This window comes from Mastigoproctus giganteus, chromosome 4 (genome assembly GCF_048544385.1).
Source record: "Mastigoproctus giganteus isolate SK-2022 chromosome 4, ASM4854438v1, whole genome shotgun sequence".
Lineage (NCBI taxonomy): Eukaryota > Metazoa > Arthropoda > Arachnida > Uropygi > Thelyphonidae > Mastigoproctus > Mastigoproctus giganteus.
In genome coordinates, this window is record NC_143578.1 from 168,842,311 (window position 1) to 168,865,361 (window position 23,051).

General features: G+C 39.2%; 1 protein-coding gene across 1 annotated transcript in view; it reads left to right on the forward strand.

The window, feature by feature from the left end:
* LOC150087184 (nose resistant to fluoxetine protein 6-like) overlaps positions 1-23,051 on the forward strand; it is a 134,507-nt gene that overhangs the window by 39,169 nt on the left and 72,287 nt on the right. The window contains exons 2-3 of the mRNA XM_090372399.1: positions 3,389-3,633; positions 12,123-12,237. Of these exons, the coding sequence (XP_090228525.1) occupies positions 3,389-3,633; positions 12,123-12,237 (360 nt within the window). The remainder of the gene's footprint in view (positions 1-3,388; positions 3,634-12,122; positions 12,238-23,051) is intronic.

Genomic DNA, 23,051 nt, shown 5'->3' on the forward strand with positions numbered 1-23,051 from the left:
AATATTATTGTCTGATTTTTTTCTCATTAATCAAGTTATATGAGTCTTAATGTGTAAGTGTGCAGATGATACAAAAGTTGGCAGGGTGGTTAATGTCTGTAATTAAATGTATGCTGCAACAAGACCGAGAAAAATTAGGCTGATGGACTGAGAAATGGCAAATGAAGTTTAGCATTGACAAATGAAAGATACTCCCTATGGGTAGTAGTAACTCCAGAGTAACATATCAACTGTCTATTAATGCACTCAGGGCAGTGCAAAATCAAAAGGACTTGGAGGTAATCGTGTGGTCTGATATGAAGTTCTGCCAAACAGATTACCAGGACAGCTCATGGGGTTTTTCCAATGATGTATAACAATTTTGCCGGCAGCAAGAATGAAGTGATTAACCTATTGTATAAAGCATTGATCAGGCCACATCTTAAGTACTGCATAAGTCTTTGAAGTCCCATTTTAGGAAGAAGGTAGAACTTTTTCAAACTGGAAGTTCTACTTTCTAGAAGTAGAATGTAGAACTATCCAAGTGTAGAGACTGCACCTAAAAAAAGAAATCGAGCCTTTTGACCGAGGAGTTTAAATATTACACATGCTAAAAGGAATATAAATAAAAATATGGCGATTTAATACCAGCAATCATAGGAGTATTTTCAGTACTGCTTGCCATAAATTGTTAAAGCAGGTTATTTGTTGTAGAATTCACCCTTATGTACCAAAATTCCATCAGAGGTTATAAATAGCTAAGGAATGCCCAAACTCGGGTGACATGCCGAGGCAAAGCAATCTGTCCACTTTGCGGGTAAAAATAATAAAGAAAATCAGATTGTACTCTTCCTCTTCCTATGTGGAAAACTGGAAAGGAAATCGTCCAGCTTTCTCTAAGAATTGTGAACTATGAATACGGGGAAAAATTTTAAAAATACAAGATCGAAAACACAAAGTAACGTATGAGAAGTATTAAAAGAAAATTAGCAAGTATTCCATTCGAAATTAGCAAGTATTCCATTCGAAAAGATACCTCAGTCGTTCCGAACATATCTCTGGGCAACCGGCGGCTGATCGGTACTCGTGCCCATCCAAACCAACAAATGCTCATCCGAAATAGATAGAGAAATGGATGAAAAATGGAATAAACTGAAGCAATACTGATCCTACAAAGCTGCAGTTAAAACACTGATGATGATCGCCAAACTAGCAAAAAAAATAAAATAAATAAATAACATCACGGCTAATAAGTGTACTTCCTCGAAGAAGCTGTGAGATCAAGCATCCATGCCTAAACCTGTTAATACAGAATATAATACTGTGGTTTTACCGTAGCATATGCAGCGATATTAACGAGCTAGCAGACCTAGTTGAACTATATGAGCATCTTACTTTGTGCTTACAGGCAAATTACCTGAGCCCCAGGATGGTTCCTAAGGTAAAAAAATATATCACGTATAGATTCATTCAAGAGAAGAGCAGAGCCACCAGCTTGCGCAGGAGTTGCGATTTTAAGTTGGATATCCCATCCAGACATATTCCCCGCGAAACTAATTAGAAATAATAGCAGTAGGTATATCTATTGGAATCACTTAACCCTGGTTTCAATTTATATCCCGCCATTTTTTTTTGATTGCTCGTACTGATCTTCATAACACAATAGTTCAATTTCCACCTCTGCTTTGGATTTTAGCAGATCTGAATGGTCACAACCCATTATGAGGATGTTCTTACCTATTTGCTAGAGGTAGGCTAATTGAATCTTTACTGGACAACTAACTAGTCACTTTGCTAAACACAGGATCTAACATCAATATCCATCTTCCATCAGGTGTTCCTTCTGCTTGAAATCTATTAATACGTTCTCCTTCTATCCTAGTATGGAACGGTCAGTGCTGAGAGATTGACACATTAGTGATCACGTCCCTACTCTGTAAAATATAAACTCAGTTGACCTTACGGCTTTCAAATCACATTAACTGGAACTTCCTATATATATCTACCTTGATAATCGGTTAATTCGGTGCCATTTACTGAAGACGGAACTGCACATAATCACTAACAAAATTTAGCTTCGACCACTGGGCCAATTCCAAAACCAAGAGCTGGTAGAGAGATTTCGCAATCATTGATGGATACGGAGTTTGCCTTTGCGAAAGCAAGAATATTAAAGCCTAGAAGAAACAATTCTGCAAATTCCCTACTACTGATCTGATAAACTCATCAGTTACAAGAAACTCAACGCTAAAGCACGATGAATCACACCGAAGGCCACACGAGAAACTAAGATTAAATTTGCCAGCAGCGTTAAAAACTATTGGTTGGTTGGTTGGAGAGCATTCACATACTAGTCGAAGAATTGAACGGATGTTACTGACAAATTTTGCCTGGTTTTCTAATTGAATTAGCATATTGATTCGTATTCAATAAATACTTTTATAGTCGTACTCACATTCGATAGTTTATTTTTAAATTTAGCTAGAGGTTTATAAGTTACTCTTGATATACTTATAACGTACATTCGATGTCAATATATATACTTACTAGCGTAAGCTTGATAGCAAAATACGTATTATTGCTGCATAACCGGTAATAGTGTTATTATTGCATTTAAGTCCTTTACTTCAGCGTAGTATTCTTATTTAAATTGAATTTGAACTGAAAGAACTTGTGCATCAGGTAACACAGCAGCAACCATCACTCAAAATGAGTTGGTTCCACAGGAGGTAGGTACTGTAGGTGACTATTGTCATGAAGGAAAACTGGTAATATATTGTTCAAGGATATGTAACGTAGAATACGACAGGATTATGTCTGCCAAGGGGAAAAGTTGTAGAGCTGATACCATTTTTAAGGGCTTAAAAAGTGGTATTGTTGTAAACGTCATTGAGAGTAGGAGATCTGAGGATTACTTAACAAGTACAGAGAAATGTCGAGGAAAAATTCGCGATTTGGGATTAAATTTGAATGTGACTGCAGTTCTGCTTGGATACGACAGGAAGGAGTATATGATGAGAGCCTTGTCAATCAATTCGTTCCTGGAGAGATTGTGCAAGACACAAGGGGAAGAATTTTTTTCCCAGCGTCCTCTTGCTTGGTAACATAACTTTGAATTAATACAATTATAATTCTTATTCAGTTACCTAATAAAAATTAATCCCAGACACTATCACATAATGAATTCATCATCAAGAACTTTCGAATGATAACGCGTCTTTGAGAGATGACAAAACTCGAGGTTAACATTGTGAACAAGCACACTCAAGATGAAATTAATTGTACAACATACCTTTATTAAACAATGTACTATAAATCTGACCAAGTTGTAATTTTCTTTAATTATTTTGATTTTATCAAAGAAGAACTGATGGTGTACTTCTCTAAATATGCATATTCACTTTTTCAGTGTTTGATGCAACCGGGAAACCAGAGAGTGGAATAATGACTGGATCAACAGCCTCCTTGGGATCTTATCATCAGTGTCTCGATACTGTTGCATATAAAGAGAGTAAAAGATTTAATCAGGAAGTAATGTTTGTAGGGAAGTACTGCTCAGTTCAAATTACTCCATTCTCGCTTGAGAATAAGTTTATTTACAACGTATCAGAAGCAACGAAAGGACTGCAAAAGGAATTTGTAAAACGCAGCGGAGTAAGTAAAATATTTCATTTTGCCTGATCTTTATTAAAACACGAGGCCCGTCAGAAAATGAATGAAATTAAATCAATAGGAATTTTTACTTTGAATTTTATGCAGAATAACAATGGTTACCCCCGAAACAATTTCCTTCTGCAGTCGTCAAAGTAAGACTGGTTTTTTTCATCTGTCCACTCCCTTACAGTGTCGGTTACACACTTTTAAATTATCTATTTCTACTCAATAATTTCTTTTTAATTTCGTTTTCAGTTTTCGAAAAAAATAGTTGTTGTTGTTATTTGGTTTTTAGTAGCATTAGCAACTAAGTCCATATTGCTATAGGGATATGCTGTAGTCATTCCCTGAGCTTTCCGCATCCTCCGTATTTGGTGGTCACGGGCTCGAACCCCGGTCTAATCAAGAAGCGTGATTTTTACCGATCTCTGGTCGCACACGAAGGATTCTTTTCTGTAACCGCTCGATAGTCGATAATTTCTCTGTACTAATTCGGGTTCATCGTTTGTCTCTGCGGCAGAAACCCTTTATGAATGATTCCTCTATAATCAAAAAACACACAATCATGGTTTTCACTTTTGATCTGGTGGTTCGAGATTTTTTTCGGATGTGGAGATATTTTCGTGTTCCCCTCCTCACCTTGGCCTTTTGGTTTCTGATCGTCACCAGTAACAACTCATTTCAACATGGCTTGATCGATTTCTAACTTTTCTAACAAATCAAGTCACGTTCATGCGTTGCTTTTTTTTTTTTTCACTCAAATCCCTCACAACCATTTTCGCATGGCCAAAGTTTCACTTAAAATTCTATGAACAGCGTTCGTCTTTAAACTCAGTTGATTAAATTCTGATTATTAACCTTCGATCTGGACGAATTAACGCTCCACACTTTTGACATTGTAGTCAGCTCAAGTGGTTGCTTTCAGTCCGGCACTTGTCTCATGTTCCACCATTTCACGTCCATCTGAAAGCATATTGTGCCAACGGAACAGTTGAGATCGTGAGGTGTCATGACGTCATCGACAGGACTCGAATTGAGGTATTTTCATCCGGTGTGGGGAGGACGGTGATTCTACCAACTGTACTACCCACAATGGCAAATGCACTAGCGTCAGGCGTACTGCCTCTAATGAGTTGAAAGACACTTCATGTTGTTGCGCTTCACTTCTTTCCAGTGTTGCCACTACACTGGTTACAAAATTAATCCTATTATTTTTCCAAAAGGCCTCGAGAAAAACACGGGTGGAGAGAATCTCTGAAGGTTGCATTTGGGCTCGCAAATCTCCAAAGCGCCTTCCAGTATTCCGTAGCCCTTCGTTTTAGTTTAGGACTCTCTGGTGGCAACCCAGGGATTGCTTTCACCATTCTATTCTTTCTGGCTTTACCATAGGGTTTCCAAAAATTTCCTCTTTTTCTAAGTAAAAAATAGTCCTGAAAGTGCAAGGTGCACATTGAGCTACTCGGTAGTGTCAGGAATTAATTATCACTCCTATTGTTCATCGTGTATGAAGCGAGTACCAAAAAAAAAAAAAAAAATGGGGTAGTTAGCCACCTGCAGAGGTGGACATGTTCTGTCAGAGGAATGAAAACAAAAGAAAATGCGTTAAACTCTTTTATTATTATATCCTCAGTTCTGCGTATTTTTGAATTAGTGTTATCGGTTAGGTAGGGACTTGTTGGGGCTACAGAAGAAAAAGAGAAATTAAAATTACTCATAAGAGTAAAATAAAAAGTGATGCCCTAAGTACTTCATCAACCACGATGGCCTACGACAGACGCCCATTCGCAAGCTATCAGGTTCTGCGTACTCTAATGGCATACCCGGTTTGCTTAGAGCATTATTCCCACACGTACAATAAGCTTGTCCTTATCCGAGGACCAAAGTTTCCCTTTGTCTTAGGACAGTCTCAAGATCCCTATGGAATGAAGTTACAAATAAATCTTGAAGTTCCCAGATCTATTTGGAATGAAGGTGCGGGTATCGTGGGACGCTTCATTAAACAGATCATTGAATTACAAGAAAAATAAGGAAAATGGACTAAAACTCCATTTGTCCTTATTTTGTAAAACTCCAGACGTGTAATTTCTTTCGGCAGATCTGAAATAGCTGTTCTGGTTCAGCAAATAACTGTATATTTTAGGCCGAGCACTTGAGAGAAAGGCATGGGTGATATTAAAATTATGTAATGCTAAATAGCAGAAGACACCTTCCCGTGGTACGGACGGTAATCTCTCCACAAAAACTGAATATCAGTTGATGGAGGGAGGGGACTATTGATCTACTGTATTTTAAAATTTGTGTTAATAAATTAGAGAGTTGCGTTGATGACCGTTTTGTAAGATATAAAATCTTACAAGTAAAATGTTTTGACCACAGGAAAGATTTATTAAAAATAAAGCTTCTGGTATAACATATTGGATGGCGAAACCTTACCAGTCACAAATATTATTTAAGATAGTGGGTCACTCGCTAGGGATTAAATTAGACAAAGTTACAAGAAGGGAGGGGTAAAGAAAGAAAAGACTAGTAGTAGATGGGGTGCGCTTCAGCTCCAAGCACACGGGAATAAACAAAAACAACGGGAACAGGGGCAGTTGGTGCATAGGTGTGAAAAATACTAGCTCTAGAAAACAATAGTTCGGTGTACCGAATTGTCGGAACATTCCTTTGATCGGTAACATCTGGAGTTGAGACGGGAAGTAAATACTTGACAAATGCTCAGATTAGAGTTAAGACTGGCGTCTGGCTGTCGGTAATGGCAAGTTTTGTGGATCTTGTAAAGTAAAGCTGTTCAGAATAACCAAGTAGTGGCGGAAATGGCGACAGACTTCAAAGAGGCAGGCAGCCTGAGAAATTTACAAATTTATTAAAATAAGAGTTTGGATCAAGCACTGAAGGGACAGCTTGGGAAAGGATAAAATGGGCGAATAGCACAGAGTGAAAGGTTTGATAAAATGAGAAGATTGGTTAAGACCCAGAACAAGGGTAGGTCTCAATATAGGGGCGGTACGTAATTTAGATTAACAAAAAGAGAGAACTGGGGGAGAGAAGAGGGAGAGTTGAGGTTTTTGTCGGTGCTAGAAAATACGAGTTAGTCGGAGACAAAGTTGAGATATTTGTCGGTGTCGGTAAATATAAGGTAGTCAAAGACACAGAGTTGAGTTTTTGTTGGTGTTTTTAATGAGTTAGGAAAGGACACTGAGTTGAGTTTTGTTGGTGTTTTTGTGAAGATGAGTTAGGAAGGACACAGAATTGAGTTTTTGTTGGTGTTTTTAATGTGAGTTAGAAAGTAGACAAAGTTGAGGTATTTGCCAGGAGTTAGTTAATATGAGTTTAGGCAGTGAGAAAAAGTTGAGATATTTGTCGGAGTTGGTGAGAGAGAGATGCCCTGTGAAGTTTTCTTCTTGTGAATGAGTTTTTAAAAAGATGGAGCAAAGTCGTAAGCGGAATTAGTAGCTCGATCAGTAGGAACGAAACAGCGGAATTAGTAGCTCGATCAGAAGGAGCGAAGCAACGAATGGAAGGTAGCCCGATCAGATGGGGAAAGGCCGCAAAAGTAAAGATAGCAGTCCCCGTAACGACGGAATAGGACCGTGCGGTACAGAGCCAGCACAGACCAGAGGGAACAGTGAGTTTCAGCAGAGTAGCAGAACTGTGACCCGCACGAAAATCCTCTAGAAGTACTGAGATGAATGCCCTTGACAAACGATGATGCCAGTCCCAGACAAGGAGCTGAAGGCCCCAAAACGGAGAAGTCCGATTCGTAAAGTTAAGTAAGTGACTAGTTATACAAATTTTTGTATAGTATTCTCACTTACCCCTAAAGGACTGTAGGAACTCTAATAGCAGATTAGTAGAAGTTTAGAAAGATACTAAGGGAAGGATGTACAAAAAGTTAAATATATATATATATATTTAAATAATGGCTTAAAGTTTAACATAAAAAAACATTTTTTGCGATACTACTGGCTTATGTTTTTATTTTGTTTTATTTTGAATTATCGAATATATATATATAGGGATAAGTCAATGATAGTTTGGGTTTTGATTAATGTATAATTAGACATATGTAGAAAGGCAAAGGAGAGAAATTTGATATTTGTTATTAGTTATTGTCTAACATATATGTATGATATATTTTGGAAGGGAAGGGTAGAGAAATACAGAGAAAGAAATAGCCTTCTGTATGTAGCTAACCCTTGGGACCAGCATTAGTCCAGAAATTGATGTTAAATGTACGATTTATCTCGATTAGAAAAAGTTTGTGAAATTATATTCCCCAAGACAAAAAAAGGGAACTAAATAAATCAGAAGTTAAGAGTGAAATTCCTAAATCAATTTATAAAGTATGAATTTCACTTACATAGGAGAAAGGGTGTTAACTAAATATCTTAGTTATTTATTGATCATGTGTAAAGAAAGAAGAAACTATAGCAATTTTCTGTAAGGATATTAATTATGTTGTGTAAAAAGGAATAACCCTTCTACTGTAAAACCTATGTACTTAATTGCATATATATCTGATGCTACATAGGCAAATTTGAATAATATTAGTATGTGCCTGAGTTTTGATCATTTTATCATGTTCTATATATATATATATATATATATATATAATTAATAACATAGTCACTAATTAATAAATAACATAGTTATTTATTAATTAGTGAGTTTGTTATTCTTGAACACTCAGCCTTTCCGAAGAGAATTAGTCGTAATTGAGAAGTTCCCTTGAACCTGAATTCTCCTGTGAATCCAAAGTCAGATGTGTAAGTGGGGGTTTAAGACAAGAGGTCTATATATCTATTAGGGAACGAAACAAAGATATTTAATATTAATATTAAATAAATTTTAAAAAAAAAGAAGTAAAAACTTAAATTCCTTCTTCCCACAGTTTGCTCATGTAAGGCGTTAAGTTGATATGATGTGACTGTCTTAATACAAAGATTCGTATTTTTTTTTTGAGCAGTGCTCGTTTAATCTGTTTTTGACTGGATTTTTGCCGTATTTAATTTATCCAACACCTGCTTCATGACATCAAAATTGAATTGTTCCCAATTGGATCCAGATAGAGATATACCTTTGCATTTTATAATGCTTAATCCATCAGCTTAACACAGATAATAATTCTTTAATCCTGCAGAGACAAAATGGGCGATTTTCCTTGCTTCTACTTCTCTGACAAGCTGATTAATAATTTGTACGTTATATATATATATGTCGTCTTTCTGTACTGTATAAAGTCCGTGCCATTATATACCACCCGTTTTCCCACTTTGGTTAATTCCTGTAGTAATAACAGTCGACCATAAGAAGTCACAAAAGAAGCAAAGACAGTACTACTCTTTCGAAACAAAAGGTTTCGAAAAGTTCCACAACTTTTCCGACGGATATTAGCTCTAAGCAACAGGTTTCCGCGATTTTCTTTCGTATAAATCAAATACGAGGCATTTATTATCATTGTACCAAGGATAAATTTCCCGGGATCCTCTTTTTTTCATATAGTTTGGGTAAAAATATTCCATGTCAGGAAGGGCTCCCACAATGTAATTTTTGTTAAGAAACCAAAAAGAAACCACCCTTTCGTTTTCCTACCTAAGCTAAAGGTATTCGGGAGATTTCATAATACTGAAGGTATAAAACTGGAAGAATCAACAAATCGTACCCTCTGCGACGTTTATAGTGAGTGCCCTAATTTTTTAGTAGCACGCATTTACATTAATGGGACGATCACTGCTGATCAGTTTTAAATTTTTCGCTCGTTGAAATCAAAAGCTTTTCCATATGAAATGATTCGTTCAACAGAAAGCACACCAACAACAATCTCAGTAAGCACCAATTTTCTGATCTCCAAAAATGACAGAATGTTTCTTTTTCAAATACAAGTGTAGGAAAACGTCGGTCTTCCTTTTCGGGCCAGGCATTTCCTTTTAATTCATTAAAAGGAATACCCTTTTAATTTATTTAACAAACTCTTCTTTGATTGAGCAACAAGCTGTATTGCCTTCAGTGTTCGAAGGACAAGTATATTATCGTCATTCATATGAGGAAAGTTAACTGCGTGATCCATCACGGAACTAAAAAAGATTTTAACTCCTGCCTTACTGGTTTCAGAAGTTGACCAAATAGGCGTTTCATATGATTGGATCCCTCAACAGGCTGTCCGTTTCCAAGTTCTTAATTTTCAAAACATAAATAGAAAAGCATACTTTATATTATCGGAAAATTTCCTTTGGTGTCACAACGGTGTATAATTCATTAGCAGAATTGCAGCGACTCTCGTCATTTTTTTTCTCTGACTGCGTGGTTAGAAAAAAAAATTCCACAATATCAGTCACAGTTAATCGCTTTGACATCTGGTTACACTGGCTTTAAGTACGGGAGATAAGGGGATGTTAATGAGTGTAACTGGGTATTTTTCTGCATCTTCCCTACGAGCGGTTGGATCCAGCATTCGCGCAGCTCCATCTATTGGGGCTGGTTTTAATTAAAGAGGGGAGAGGAGAGGGGTAAATGCCTTCCAACAACAACAACAGATCCTTTCAACTGAAAAGGAATCTGTTGTACTAAAAATGAGGGATTTTACTTTAAATCTCGTCTTTATCTAAAACATGGTTTTCCAAGTTAATATGCTAAGGCTGTTCAAGATAATGTTGCATATCGTAATTGAGTTCCATTGAAGTCTCCAGGTTCATTTTCTCCGGATTCCGTATCAAAGTTCGCAACAATTCTGAAGCAGTTATTAAACAATCCAAACTAGATTTCAAAAAGGCTAAAAGCGGAAAACTTGCTTCTTGTTCAAACGGTAGTCGAACATTCTGATGTGTTACCAGAATTACTGGCCGTAATTTTCGCCCATCTCCATTTCAAAACTGTTAAAATATGATGGTTCTATTTTTACTTCACCTAAAGATAAGTTTGACCTGCTTGCATCATACATTTTGTCTAACTCTTTTATTGACGATTTTGACAAACCACCTTTGAGTACACGCCACTCTTCTGACCTTCCGTAAAAACGATGTCAGAAGAATTTTGAAGAACCTGACGGCCGAGAAAACTCTAGATCCTCAGGGCATTTTACTACTTTTTCTCAAAACTTGTTCCTTTTGACAGCGTCGCCGTTTTATACTGTCTTATTCCACTGGTTTTCTTTTGCTTGAATATTCTCATATTTGCTCAGTTTCTTGAAAGGGTGACAAATTCATAACATTCAATTATCGTCCCACTGTACTTCTACTTTTCTAAAGTACGGAAGAAACCATTTAAAAGGCAACTTGTCTTCCAACTTCTCCATTAATGCTGGTGATCATCGAAATTCAGATCTTTCTCCTCCTTTCCCTTTTATATGTTCATGCCGTTGAATGGAAATCTCAAATATAGCTTTGCTGATGGTAGAATATTCCATTCCACCTTCTAGTTTGAGTAATCTTGCCTTGCACAACATGTTAAACGGAATAAGTACATCATAACCATTGTCCCCAATATATTTCAAACACTGAATTTTCTCTTTCACTCTGGGGGTTGATTTGCTTATTGTTCCCACACCTGTGGAGGTGCCCTCAAAATCACTTAAACACTTCTAGATTTCATTCAAAAGATGGCAATTAAGTTAATTAATGACAAATTTCTTACAAAGCCTCTCCACTCTGTCTAATAGATGTTCTTTTTCTATAGATATTTCCATGGCCACTGAATTAGCTTCTATAATTCCCATTCTCTGTTCCAAACCAGTCTAAACACGTGTCGCAACCAGTCAACTACATTTTATTGTCCAAATTCAAACTCAGAGAACCAAGTTCATATTCTTCATTTATTCCTTCAATTTTTCTTTTCTGAAACAAAGTTCTTTTAGAAGTATTCACTGAAACTTACTCTATACAATACAATTCAAGTGTAACGTCCAGAAGTATCTTCTTTCATCTCCCAACCTTCCAACCCCTCAAATTTAAAAAAAAAAAAACAAAAAGAAATTCAGAATGCATTGTCTTAGATGAAAGCTTCAGAAATGTCCAGAGAAGCATTCCTATTTCGATTCATACATGCATGGAATGCAATTTGTATAATACATTTACAGAAAATTGAGCATATGTTTCCAATATGCCATATCTTTTGGGATGCAGTGCACTAACCGTTTGAATTGGTATCTAACGGTGTACAGTGCAATAAGTTTCCATTTGAGAAGAAAATGTTTAGCTTCGTTTATAAAATAGCAGGACTGCATGTAGCGAATCTAGACAGTCGAATAACGATTGTGTTTTTCTTTTGGAAAACCCGATTATAGGCCCCATCCTGATTTCAAAAGCGACGTCCATTTTAGACAAAAAACATGGCCTATATCTGAGGTAAATACTCATGGTTTTGTACAAAAATCATAAGGGAGCCCACATTCCTAGAAAATCATTAAACAATCGAGAGTCGTAGAGATTCAATTCATAAAAGTTAGTGTTTATCCAATAAGTTTTATAGTTTCCTTTTTTTGTTCTTCACAGTTAATCGAAATCCTGGAAAATTTTAACGGAATGTTTCACTACATCAGCTATCAGATAGGCATTTGCGTACCCTCCACGTGCACTCGTGACGATGTCCACCAAATGGCTTCAGCAGGTAAGTTTTTTTTTTTTTTTTTATTAGAATGCTGTTTAGTTTATAATTTTGCATGCGTAAGCATCATCAACCAGTACCAAATGCTGTGCTGTGCGAATCGTTTTAAATTAGGCCGAGAAATGAAACTAAAGGGGTTAAAACTAAATACTGTACTAAAGAAAAGCATTATATAACACTGGATAAATGTTTTTTTTTTTTTTTTTTTTTTTTGGTAGTTGTTGGCGCATCAGCTTCTGTGGCCATAATGCACCTCCCAAGGTTTTTACAGTACTTTGATCCAAGCCCGAGGCGGGATTCGAACCCGCGACGTTTGGGCGGCCTACTATACTACCTAGACAAAGGCACCCCACAGACTTTCCTGGGGTTCACTATTGACCTAACCAGCAACAGAAATGTGGAAAAGAAGAGGGTACAAACTCACCTGCAGCAGGCATGGCAGGAAAGGTGGAGCAACTCTCAAAAGGGAGAGATCACAAAGAAATTTCTACCCAATATTGAACAAAACTACCCAACCTTACCCAACTGGTTCTCCCCAGGTCTACAAGCAACGTACCTCTTAACTGGACACGGAGCTATTAATGCCAAACTGTCTCTACTTGGGATTCAGGTTGATCCAACTTTCACTTGCGGGGGGCTGGAGAGCTGGCAGCACCTAATGTATGACTGCAGGCTCTATGAAGACCTACGTGGTGTTTTACTCACCAGAATCCATTACTTACCACAGGGACAAGAACATCACCTCCTAGACACAAAGGAGGAGTATCAAGCCTTCTCGGATTATGCACAGGCACTGTTCACGAGGAGGAGGACGAGGAGAAACCAAATGGCCGCAGCCCACAACCCACTACCATTATAACCAAAGAACATCTGTTCTTCAGCTCACCGGGCTCCCTTGCCTGGTGCCTTTCCACCCCCTCCCCTGCGCCGGTGGTGGGACAGTCCCCCCGGCGCCCCCTACTTTCTCCTGGTGAGGCATGGGCATGCCTCACTGACTTCTGGGGTTGCCTACTCTATCATCCCCATATTTCTGCCTTAACCCCCCCCACTCTATCTTTATGCTAGCGAATGTCCCACACACAAAAACTTAATTATATAAAAATTCCCGTTCGCCCATTCTTTCGGCCTTTATTATTATTATTATTATTATTATTTTATTATTATTATAATTAGCTGTATGGTGCAAGGAAGCCTGAGGCTTTTGCTGCACCAGCCAAAAAAAAAAATTCTGAGTTACCCTGTATGCGTGTGTGAGAGAGAGAGAGAGAGAGAGAGAGAAAACAAGAATTAGAAGTAAAAGGGATTCACCAAGAAAGAGAAGAATGATGATATCCAGCTAAGGACCCTGGGTAATTATGCAAGCATTATCCCCCTCACCTAACGATCATCAAACCAACGATGATGGATATGTCTCTGTCTGTACGTACGTGCATATAAAAGAGCGCGCGCGTTTTTTTTTTTTTTTTTTTTTAGGTCCTAGCCTCTGAAATCTCAGGAAATTAGGTGGCAAGACCTGCCAGAGTGAAACTAAAACTACTGGGTTCCTGGTCTGCCTCCACGGGGCGAAGGTGGGGTAACGTTGGCCCTCAGCAGGGGTCCAGCGGCTAAACGACCAGATGAACAACGGTACACGACATCACACAGATAGAAAGCCCACACACTTTTAAATCTCTGGCATTTCCCAGTGAACTGGTACACCCACAATGAAAGCAACACGGAGATGGGGGAAACCCCTGGTGCCGTCTGACACTAAATACACCTTACACCTTTTGGGTTGCCAGGCAGGCACTTTACCCACCCGGCTAGCCAGGTCCCCTGGATAAATGAGTATAATATACTACATGTATAGGAGGCACTGAACAGGGACTAACACCTATAACCTATAACTGTATAAGTAAAATTAATTATCAAGACTACTATCTGTTTCTATGAACCCCATACCAATTTTAGAATATATGGAAAAATATAATACAAAGCATCTAAATAAGAGGAGAAAAATTAGCATTACTAGTATCGAATGTCCATATCTTGGTTACAACATTGGAATCCGGCATGTGCAGCCGTACACTGGAACCCATGGAAATTCGGAAGTGATCTTAATCGGTGTGAGGTCGAGACCTAACACATCCCTTTAATCCCATCTTTGAGAAGAAGAGAGATACGGAGCAGACCCGACTGGGATCAATCGACGGGTGGTTCTTACTGCTTGGATCAACTGCATTCCAATAAGTCTCGTTCCCTTTGGTACTGGGCCAGAGTAAAGACTTATTGGAAATGTGGGTGTGATACTCTAAGCGCTGGACGTAGTCACATGTATATGGAGAGGAGACCTCTATGTGACCCTGATGGTCGTCAGATTATCATCACTGGGATCCAACACTTAAAGCCAAGTTTCCAGACTAACGTCAGACGAATTCGACGTGTTTGGTATGCAATCTGACCCCTGGAAACTCGTAAAGGAGTACCCTTGTGGTTGCGTAGCCCAGCTTCCACAAGCCGAATGGTTCTGAGACGGCTCTTTCATGATAAGATGGATATTGGGTCCGCCTGCAAGGGTCAAAAATGTAAATGGTATGCCGATAACCTCATAATCCGAGGAACCAGATTCATGCAAGTGCCGGTTCGAATATAGTGTCTGGGTAGCCCTGGGTACCCACTCCCGAGCGCACTCACCGTATTCACGTCCTGTTTGGACTGCTTTTTGTATGTGGAGTCCGGGCACTGAAGCAAAAAAATAAAACATAATATGAATCCTGATAATCAAAATTTCTCACTGATTACCCAACATTGTCCGTACCAGAAAAACTGTATTTCTACCCCGCTGAAGTTACCTCAACCAAAGCAGAAAAATCAGAAATTATGCCAGGTACAACAACTCGTTATTTATAACAAGCTACAGGTGAGAAAATTATAGGAAAAATACCATCCTTCTTTATCCAGAAGGGATTAGAAGGGTTGGCGGTCTCTTCTAAATTGCTTAAACAGCTTCGCCTAGGTGACATCATTGTAAATACTAGAAGTGACAGCTCCTAAGGCAAACATGACAAACATTGGGGGAGAGAAGATGGAGATCATATTTATCTCCTGTAAGACATTGAGTTCATCCCGTGTTGTCGTCTCAGAAAGGGATCTCCTTGAATTATCCGAAAAGGAAATCTGTTCCGTTGCAAAACTTCAAGGAGTAACAGCTGTGAAAAGAATATTCGTCCTCAGAGGCTGGAATTTTGTTCCCACTAGAAACATCATCCTGACCTTTAATTCACCAACGTCTCCTAATAAGATTAGAACAGGCTATATTAATTGTCTGATGCGTTCATATGTTCTCTCCTTTAAGGTTCTTTAAGTAATAGAAATACGGACAACCGAGAATAGCCAGTCATCTAGCCCTTTCACGCGCTCAATGTGCTGCAAAGGGCCACGAAATTTCATTATGTTTAACGACAAAACCCACCAAAATTAACTACCAAGGAGAGCACCCTGCATACTCAAGCATGCCAGAGATGGAAAGAAAAAGAAGTACAAAGACATAGAGCAGTGTTGAACATATCAAATCATGAGGCAGGTATGGCGCTCAAATCCTTAAATACAAACAAATTTATGTATAATCAGAAAGTAGCAAGGAGATATTCCAAACTAACATAAATAAACGACTGTCCCACCAAAAGAGTTACTCACGGCAACCGCTCGCTACCTGTTAAGCTCACGAAAACTTCACAGACGGATCAGTCAGCCTCCAATCCAATATCCATACTTCCCAATGCTCCATCAGTCTCAAAGAAAATTGATACAGTAAAGAATAAAAACCTTCGGCACCGCCTAGTTCTCGAACATGGACGTCAGTGTAAGGGGTTAACAGACGATGCAGGATTGAAACTCTAGGGGGGGAGGAAGAAATGGAGAGCGGACGTAATTCTCCCAAGGAAAAGATAAATCCAAAATTAAGAAAAGTAAGCCCGCAGACTTCAAAAGACGTCCGACGGTTCTACCAACCCAAAATGAAACCGTCCATCGATATTGCACTCTCTCCGATGGACAGCTCACCTAGTGTGTGAATGCACTAGATAGTTGAACCAGGTCCGGCTACACTTATAGTGAACATTGACACGCAGAAAAAGTGACACACACAGGCCTGTATACAGTTGTTCTGTTTTTCATCACAGATGAGAAACAGAAACTTGGAGAGACCTCAAGGTTGAATTCGACTAACGTCCAGAGATCACCCAAAACAAGAAACATATTTATACATACATGTCCCAAATGGATATAAAGGGAATGCGCACGCGTACACACACACGCACGCACACACACACACACAATATGAAAGAATGAATATAAAATTGTATATAAATCTTGTATAAAAATGAATGCATATAAATATTGAGAATGTATACAAAATTGTGTGTATAAATAAACGAATGAACCCAAAATAAGGGCTAAATTCATACAGTAGAACTGTCGTAGATTCCGAAAAAATAACGATGTCAAGCCTCTCCTTCAAAAGCATGACCCAGTTTGCTTTTGCTAGGAGCAGACATATTTGAAAGCAAATAGAAACCCTTCCTTTAATAATGCTACTATCATCATATGGTAAGGACAACACTGGGGATGGACCAGGCCATGGAGGATTCTCTGTCTTCGTGGGCAACCAGGTTGCATTTCAACGTGTGCCGCTTTCCTCTGACATAGAAGCGGTAGCAATGGGCCTTACGGTAGGGTTTCCTGTTAACAGTCTGTTCGATTTAATTGCCAACTTCTATTAACATCTACCAGACGGACAGACCTTGATGATCTGATTGTGCAGCTGCCCACGCTGTGTTACTCCTCGGCAATTTCAAAAACATGACGTAGGCTGTGGTGTCGATTGAATGGAAGGAGATATGTCAGCATATGCTCAATGACAACGACCCGTTCCTTCTAAATATGGAAACTAACACCTTTATCCATATACCTACCCATCGTTCCTGGGCTCTTCTTTTTTTCTATGCGTTGCCCTTTTCTGATTCCTCACTTCTCCAATCACTTTGGAAGTAGAGGAGAAGTTTTATGGAAGTGATGACTTCCCCGCGATTGCCAACCTGCTTAATGGGAGAACGTGTGTTTCCGTAGTGGAAGAGTAAGGAGGCTGACCTGAATGCCTTTTCAACAACTGGCAGAGAGTGACATAACTACAGTTAGACAGCAGCTTTTATCAATGATGCAATGGCGTACATAACAAAACTTTGTCGAGCCATCTGCTATTACAATTCCGAAAACATCTACCCGTTTCCACCATTTCCCAAACCTTGGTGGAATGCAACATTTCATTAATTTTTTTTCATTTATTTACACACAATTTTATGTACATTTTCAAGATTTATACATTAATTTATATACAAGATTTATATGCAATTTTAAATATACATTCTCATCCGGGAACATCTGTATGTGCGTTTGTGTGTATTTGTGTTTCCGGGTAGTTTCTAGGCTTAAAGCCCATCTCCAACTTGTCCTCTGTTTTGGTACAGGAACTCTGTATAGCGGGGCCTGGAAAAGTGTAAAGGTTTGGGTGTGAGATGTCAGCATGTGTTCTGGTTTGCGTCAGGCCACTTTTTCACCAGGGAGCAGCCAACAGCTGGGCAGCTGCTGCTGCCTGGTGTCCAACCCTGGCACTAGGATCCAGGCTTGGGTCTATTATCACCTGTTTATGTGCGAATAAGCGCTAAATCTCGCAACCACTGGAGGTAGTGCAATACCAGTGGGAGTGTGGAATGCATATTTAATTTCACATTTTTCATTTATTTACACACAATTTTATTTACATTTTCCAGGTGGAACGCACAAAGTCAAAGTATTTTATTATTTTTTGGCGGGCTCCAGGGTTTTTCCCTACTCGCCGAGGTGGAATGCATATAGTGTGCATAGTGTTAAGGTCAGGCGCCACCTGTGATTTTTCACATTTGCGCCATATGTACGCTGTGAAGAAATACAGAACTACTGTAAATGGCAGAAAACTGTTGTGTGTTGTATATGACATATTGGGTTAGGTTCTGCTGGGTGTCCTGGCATTTGGCCGCAGGGCCTCTGGTGGGATCTGACGTTGCCCGCACCCACCGCTAGGAGGTAGCCAGGCTGCTCTTTATTCTCTGGCTGGTCTCCGCCAGGGTCGCCTGAGCGTCCTGGACAAAGACCAAGTAAAAAAAAAACAATAATAAAAAATAAAAAAGGAAGAGAAGAGAAGAGAAGGCCTGGGGAACAAGAGGAAGGGGAGGGGTCTGAATGTGAGGAACAAGCTAAAGTGGACAGTAGAAAAGGCAGTCCACCCGAGTAGGGAGAAATAGGGGATGGGGAGAGGAATCAAAAGCACAGGGACAGGCGCCACTGTGCGAGTGCCAAAGGCCAAGCACTCTCTGGGAGTCAGCTTTTCAAGGAGTGCCAACCATGATGATGCCAACATAGTATTTTAATCTTGAGTTTTACTCTTTTATCAGTTGGGAAAATGCTATCCGACCCCAGTTTGTGTTTTCACTTAAGTCTTTGTTCTGAGCAGCTCTAAGTTCAGCAAACTTTGCCGTCTGATGGTAAAGACAGCTTGCGCGTAACTCGTTAGGGCTTTGTATGTTGTTTCATTATGAAGCAGGTATGTTTCATGGTTATGGGGGTCCCCCTGGATTTCAGTAAAAAATTTGAGCCTACAGTCATCGTAAGCAGGGCACTCATACATGAGATGCCCCCATGGCTCCTCTTCGCCACAGTGGCAGAATGGATTGCTTTCAATTCCCATTGCTGTCAATTTCTGTTGAAAGGGACCATGTCCTGTGATTAGGAATGTAACTTGCAGACCATGTGAAAACCAGGAAGGAGACTTTGGGAAAGTCATGTCAATGGATGGGAGGAATCTTCTTGTAATTTCTCCTTTGGGCGTAGTTTCCCACGAATGCTGCCAAAGTCCTTGAAGGTGTTTGAAGATACGTTTTCTTTCTTGTTTCAATTCATTGGTAAGCTGCAGTTGAAGATTTAACAACTGTGTCGGAATTCCCTTCTTTAATCGATGGTAAAGTCGCCCTTTAATCACCTAAAGACAGAGTGGCAAGCATCCAATAATAACCTGTAGGGCAGGAGTGCTGACAGTGCGACATGCCCTGCAGATAAACAACAGCATGAATCTTTGTATTGAGTCAAGTTTACGCTTGTTCTTTTCCAGGATGGCCCTTGTACAGCAAACTGAGGCTCCATAACACACAATTGGGAGAAACGCCGCTTTATAGATAAGATAGAAAGCTTTATGCTTCAAGCCACAGTCCGCACTGCTGACTCTTCTTATCATGGCCGTATACTTTCGGATTTTTGTGGATAAGTACTTCAGATGAGAGTGAAATGTAAGACTGGTGTCAATGTAGATTCCCAGGTATTTGACTTCTGTATAGAGATGTATGGGGATGTTATTTAATTTCATTGTTGGAGGCCTGCATATTTGTAGCTTTCCCTTGAGGAGAATCTATTTTGTTTTCTCACCAGAAATTGAGATGTTGTGGAGTGCTGTCCAGTTTTGGAGCTTTTCCAGAGCTGTATTTGCAGCTCTGGAAATTGGCTTCAAAAGAATCAGCTTATACTGAATCCAGAAAAATCAAATTACATGGTGTTTAGAACGAAAAACAAACCACTAAATATTGATTTAGACATAACATACAAAGAAAAACAACTTGAAAGGGTGAATTAAACCAAGTTTCTCGGAATCTGGCTAGATGATAAGCTAAGCTGGGCAAAACAAATGATAACCCTACGAAAGAAAACTTCGTCACTAGCGGGAATACTCGCCAGGGCCTCTGCCTGGGTGTCTTCTTCTCTTTTCAGACAAGTATTCCTTTCTTTAATTCTTCCGCACCTTATCTATGGAATCATCTCATGGGGTACCACCAGCCAAGAAAACCTTGCGAGAACCAACTCCATTCTCAATCGATGCGTTCATTTTGGGCCTTCGCTGGAACGCATCGGTGAGTTCAAGATACAAGGAAGTGAGACTCCGCAGCATCAACCAGCTATTGCAGAAAGCCGAGGCGATCCTTGTTTACAATGCTATGAAGACAGCAGAGTTTCCCTCTCTTCAGATCCTTTTTCATAACCATAGAAGAAGAAATATCATACAATCTAAGAAATGAAGCCAACCTGAAGATTCCGCTTTTCAGAAAAGCCATAGGTCAGAAAAGCATAAAATACAGAGGTGCTAAAACCTGGAACAAACTTCCTGCAAAAATCAAAAATGTCACTTCACTAAATCAATTCAAGAAACTACTAATTGAACACATCACCAGGGATGTCCGATTCAAATTACCTTCCACTCAACTCCTGGATTTTAAAAACACCAACATGGAAATAATGTACAAATGTTAAAGGAAGTTGGCAAAGAGTTTGTAAATTTCTGTGCAGACATCTCATCATTTTTCTTTTCTCTCCTCATTTAATTGTAAAAATGTTCACAATGATGTTATAAGTAGTGATGCTTTTCGAAGTCTTCTGTAAAGAAATGTACAAAAAACTCCAATTTATCTATGTCTTACCTGTTGAACATTACCTGTAAAATTTCAGAACTGTACATTTTTCAAATGTATATTTGTATATTCATAATTTAAGGGAACACCGCCTAAAAAGCCATTGGCTTATGTGTTCTCCCTCCCTTTTTGCTCTTATCTCCCAAAGAACTGTAACCTAAAATAGGGATAAATAAATTACTATTATTTTCTTCGTTTATTCATTCAACTGCCGTTTTCTGGAAAAACCTTCCTTCCTACGTATTTCCTGAAAATTACAATCTACAGGAGTTCTAGTCCAATGTCAACAAATATCTTCTTTCGTCTTCTCAAACTCTAACACAAGCACGGTACAACAGGTGCTAATACCTCAAGCCTCTTGGGTTTTCATTAAAAAAAAAAAAAAAAAAAAAATGGGAGACTGCACCAGACGTCTAGGCTATCATGGTGGAAGATGGATCAGGTTGAGCAGAGTGAAATCCGGAAAATTTTAATGCTACAACAGTCATCCCGATAATGACGCAGTTTAGCCCTATCAGCTTCAACTACCTGAGAAAGTAACTTGTTCCAGTAATCAATTTGAAACGCTGTACTAGAACATATACTGTGCTGCTACTTTATTAGGTACACCTACCTCGTAGCGTGTTGAGCCTCATTTAGCCTAAAAAATAGCCTGAATTCGTCTAGGCATGGATTGAACAAGATGCTAAAAACGTGCAGGAATGGAGTACCATGCAGATATGAGTGTGTCACGCTGTTCCTTGAGATTCGACCGATCTGTAGGACTGCAGCGAACAGCCCTTTCCAGCTCATCCCAAAGATGTTCAATAGTATTGAGATTCGGGGACTGTGCGGTCTACTGTAGCAAAGAAAAGTCATTGCCACGTTCCTGGAAACCATTCCATAGTGATTCGGACTTTATGCACCGCCGCATTATCCTGCTGGAAGTAACCATCTGACTGAGGATAAATTGTCAACATGAACGGATGCACTTGGATAGCAACGATGATTAGATACAATGTAGCATTCAGACGTGAATCTATAGGTATAAATGGAGCCAACGTGTGCCAAGAAAACATTCTTCACACCATAACACTGCCCCCACTACCTTGCATAGCAGTCATCAGATATGACGAGTCCATGGATTTATGTTGTATTCGCCAAATTCTGATCCTTCCATCAACATGATACATCAGGATCTTCAACTCGTCAGACCAAGCAACTTTTTTCCAATCCTCGATAGTCCAGTGCTGGTGTTGCTGTGCCCACAGGAGGCGTGCTCTCTTGCTCTTCATTGATAACACAGTTACGCGATGTGGCCGTCTGCTGTTGTAGCCCATTCGCGACAAGGTGCGACTAGTGGTCCGTTGCGACATTTTGTTCTACGTACCCAGGTTGTATTCTGATGTGATGTGTCACATTGTGGCCCGTTTGTTTGCTTGCACAATTCTAGCCATCCTCCTCTGACCTCTCTCATCAACAAGCGAATTTCTTCCACAGGAGTGCCGTTGAGAGGATGTTTTCTGTTCGTTGCACCATTCTCGATACACCCTTGATATTGTGGTAAGTGAAAAGTTCAGGAGAACTGCCGTTTCAGAGATGCTTTGTCCAGCACGTCTTGTACCTACTGCCAATGCACGTTCGAATTCCATTAGATCTCTCCTTTTCCCCATTCTTGCTACGATTTATTTAACCGACCGATACTAGAAAGTTTGTTCAACTGCATTTATATCCACAACTGTGGTCATATCACTTGCAGCTTTGTGGGATAAACAATTTGTGAGGGCAGCAGGAGTGTACCTAATAAAGAGGCAGCACAGTGTATTTCACTATCGGTATTACCCAATCATTTATTTCAGTATTGTTATTTTGGAATTTAATGGGGGATTATTATATATTTGTGTGTATGAACAAACACAAATATTATAATATTTGTGCTTGTTTTCTATTCAAATTAACTGAAATTAGAATTGGGGGATTTACAATCTAAAGAAACATAAAACTGTTGGTTTAAGAATTTTTTTCAGCAACCAGCACAATGAATGATGTGGGAGAAAGGTAGATTGAATGAAAGAGGAGGATCTCTGGTGAGCGTTCATTAACCTTGAAGCTCCAACAGAATCCCTGGCTTGCAGCCGTGATGGATATTGTGTAGGACATGTGCGTTTTGCATGCAATAAAGAATTTCTCTAGACTGTAGTAATGCCGTGCAATATTTTTAAAACCTCGTCGGAGTAATATGGAAAAACCCATGCAATTTACAGTTGCCGGCGAACGACAATTTCCATTAAGATTTAAAATACAAAAGATTGG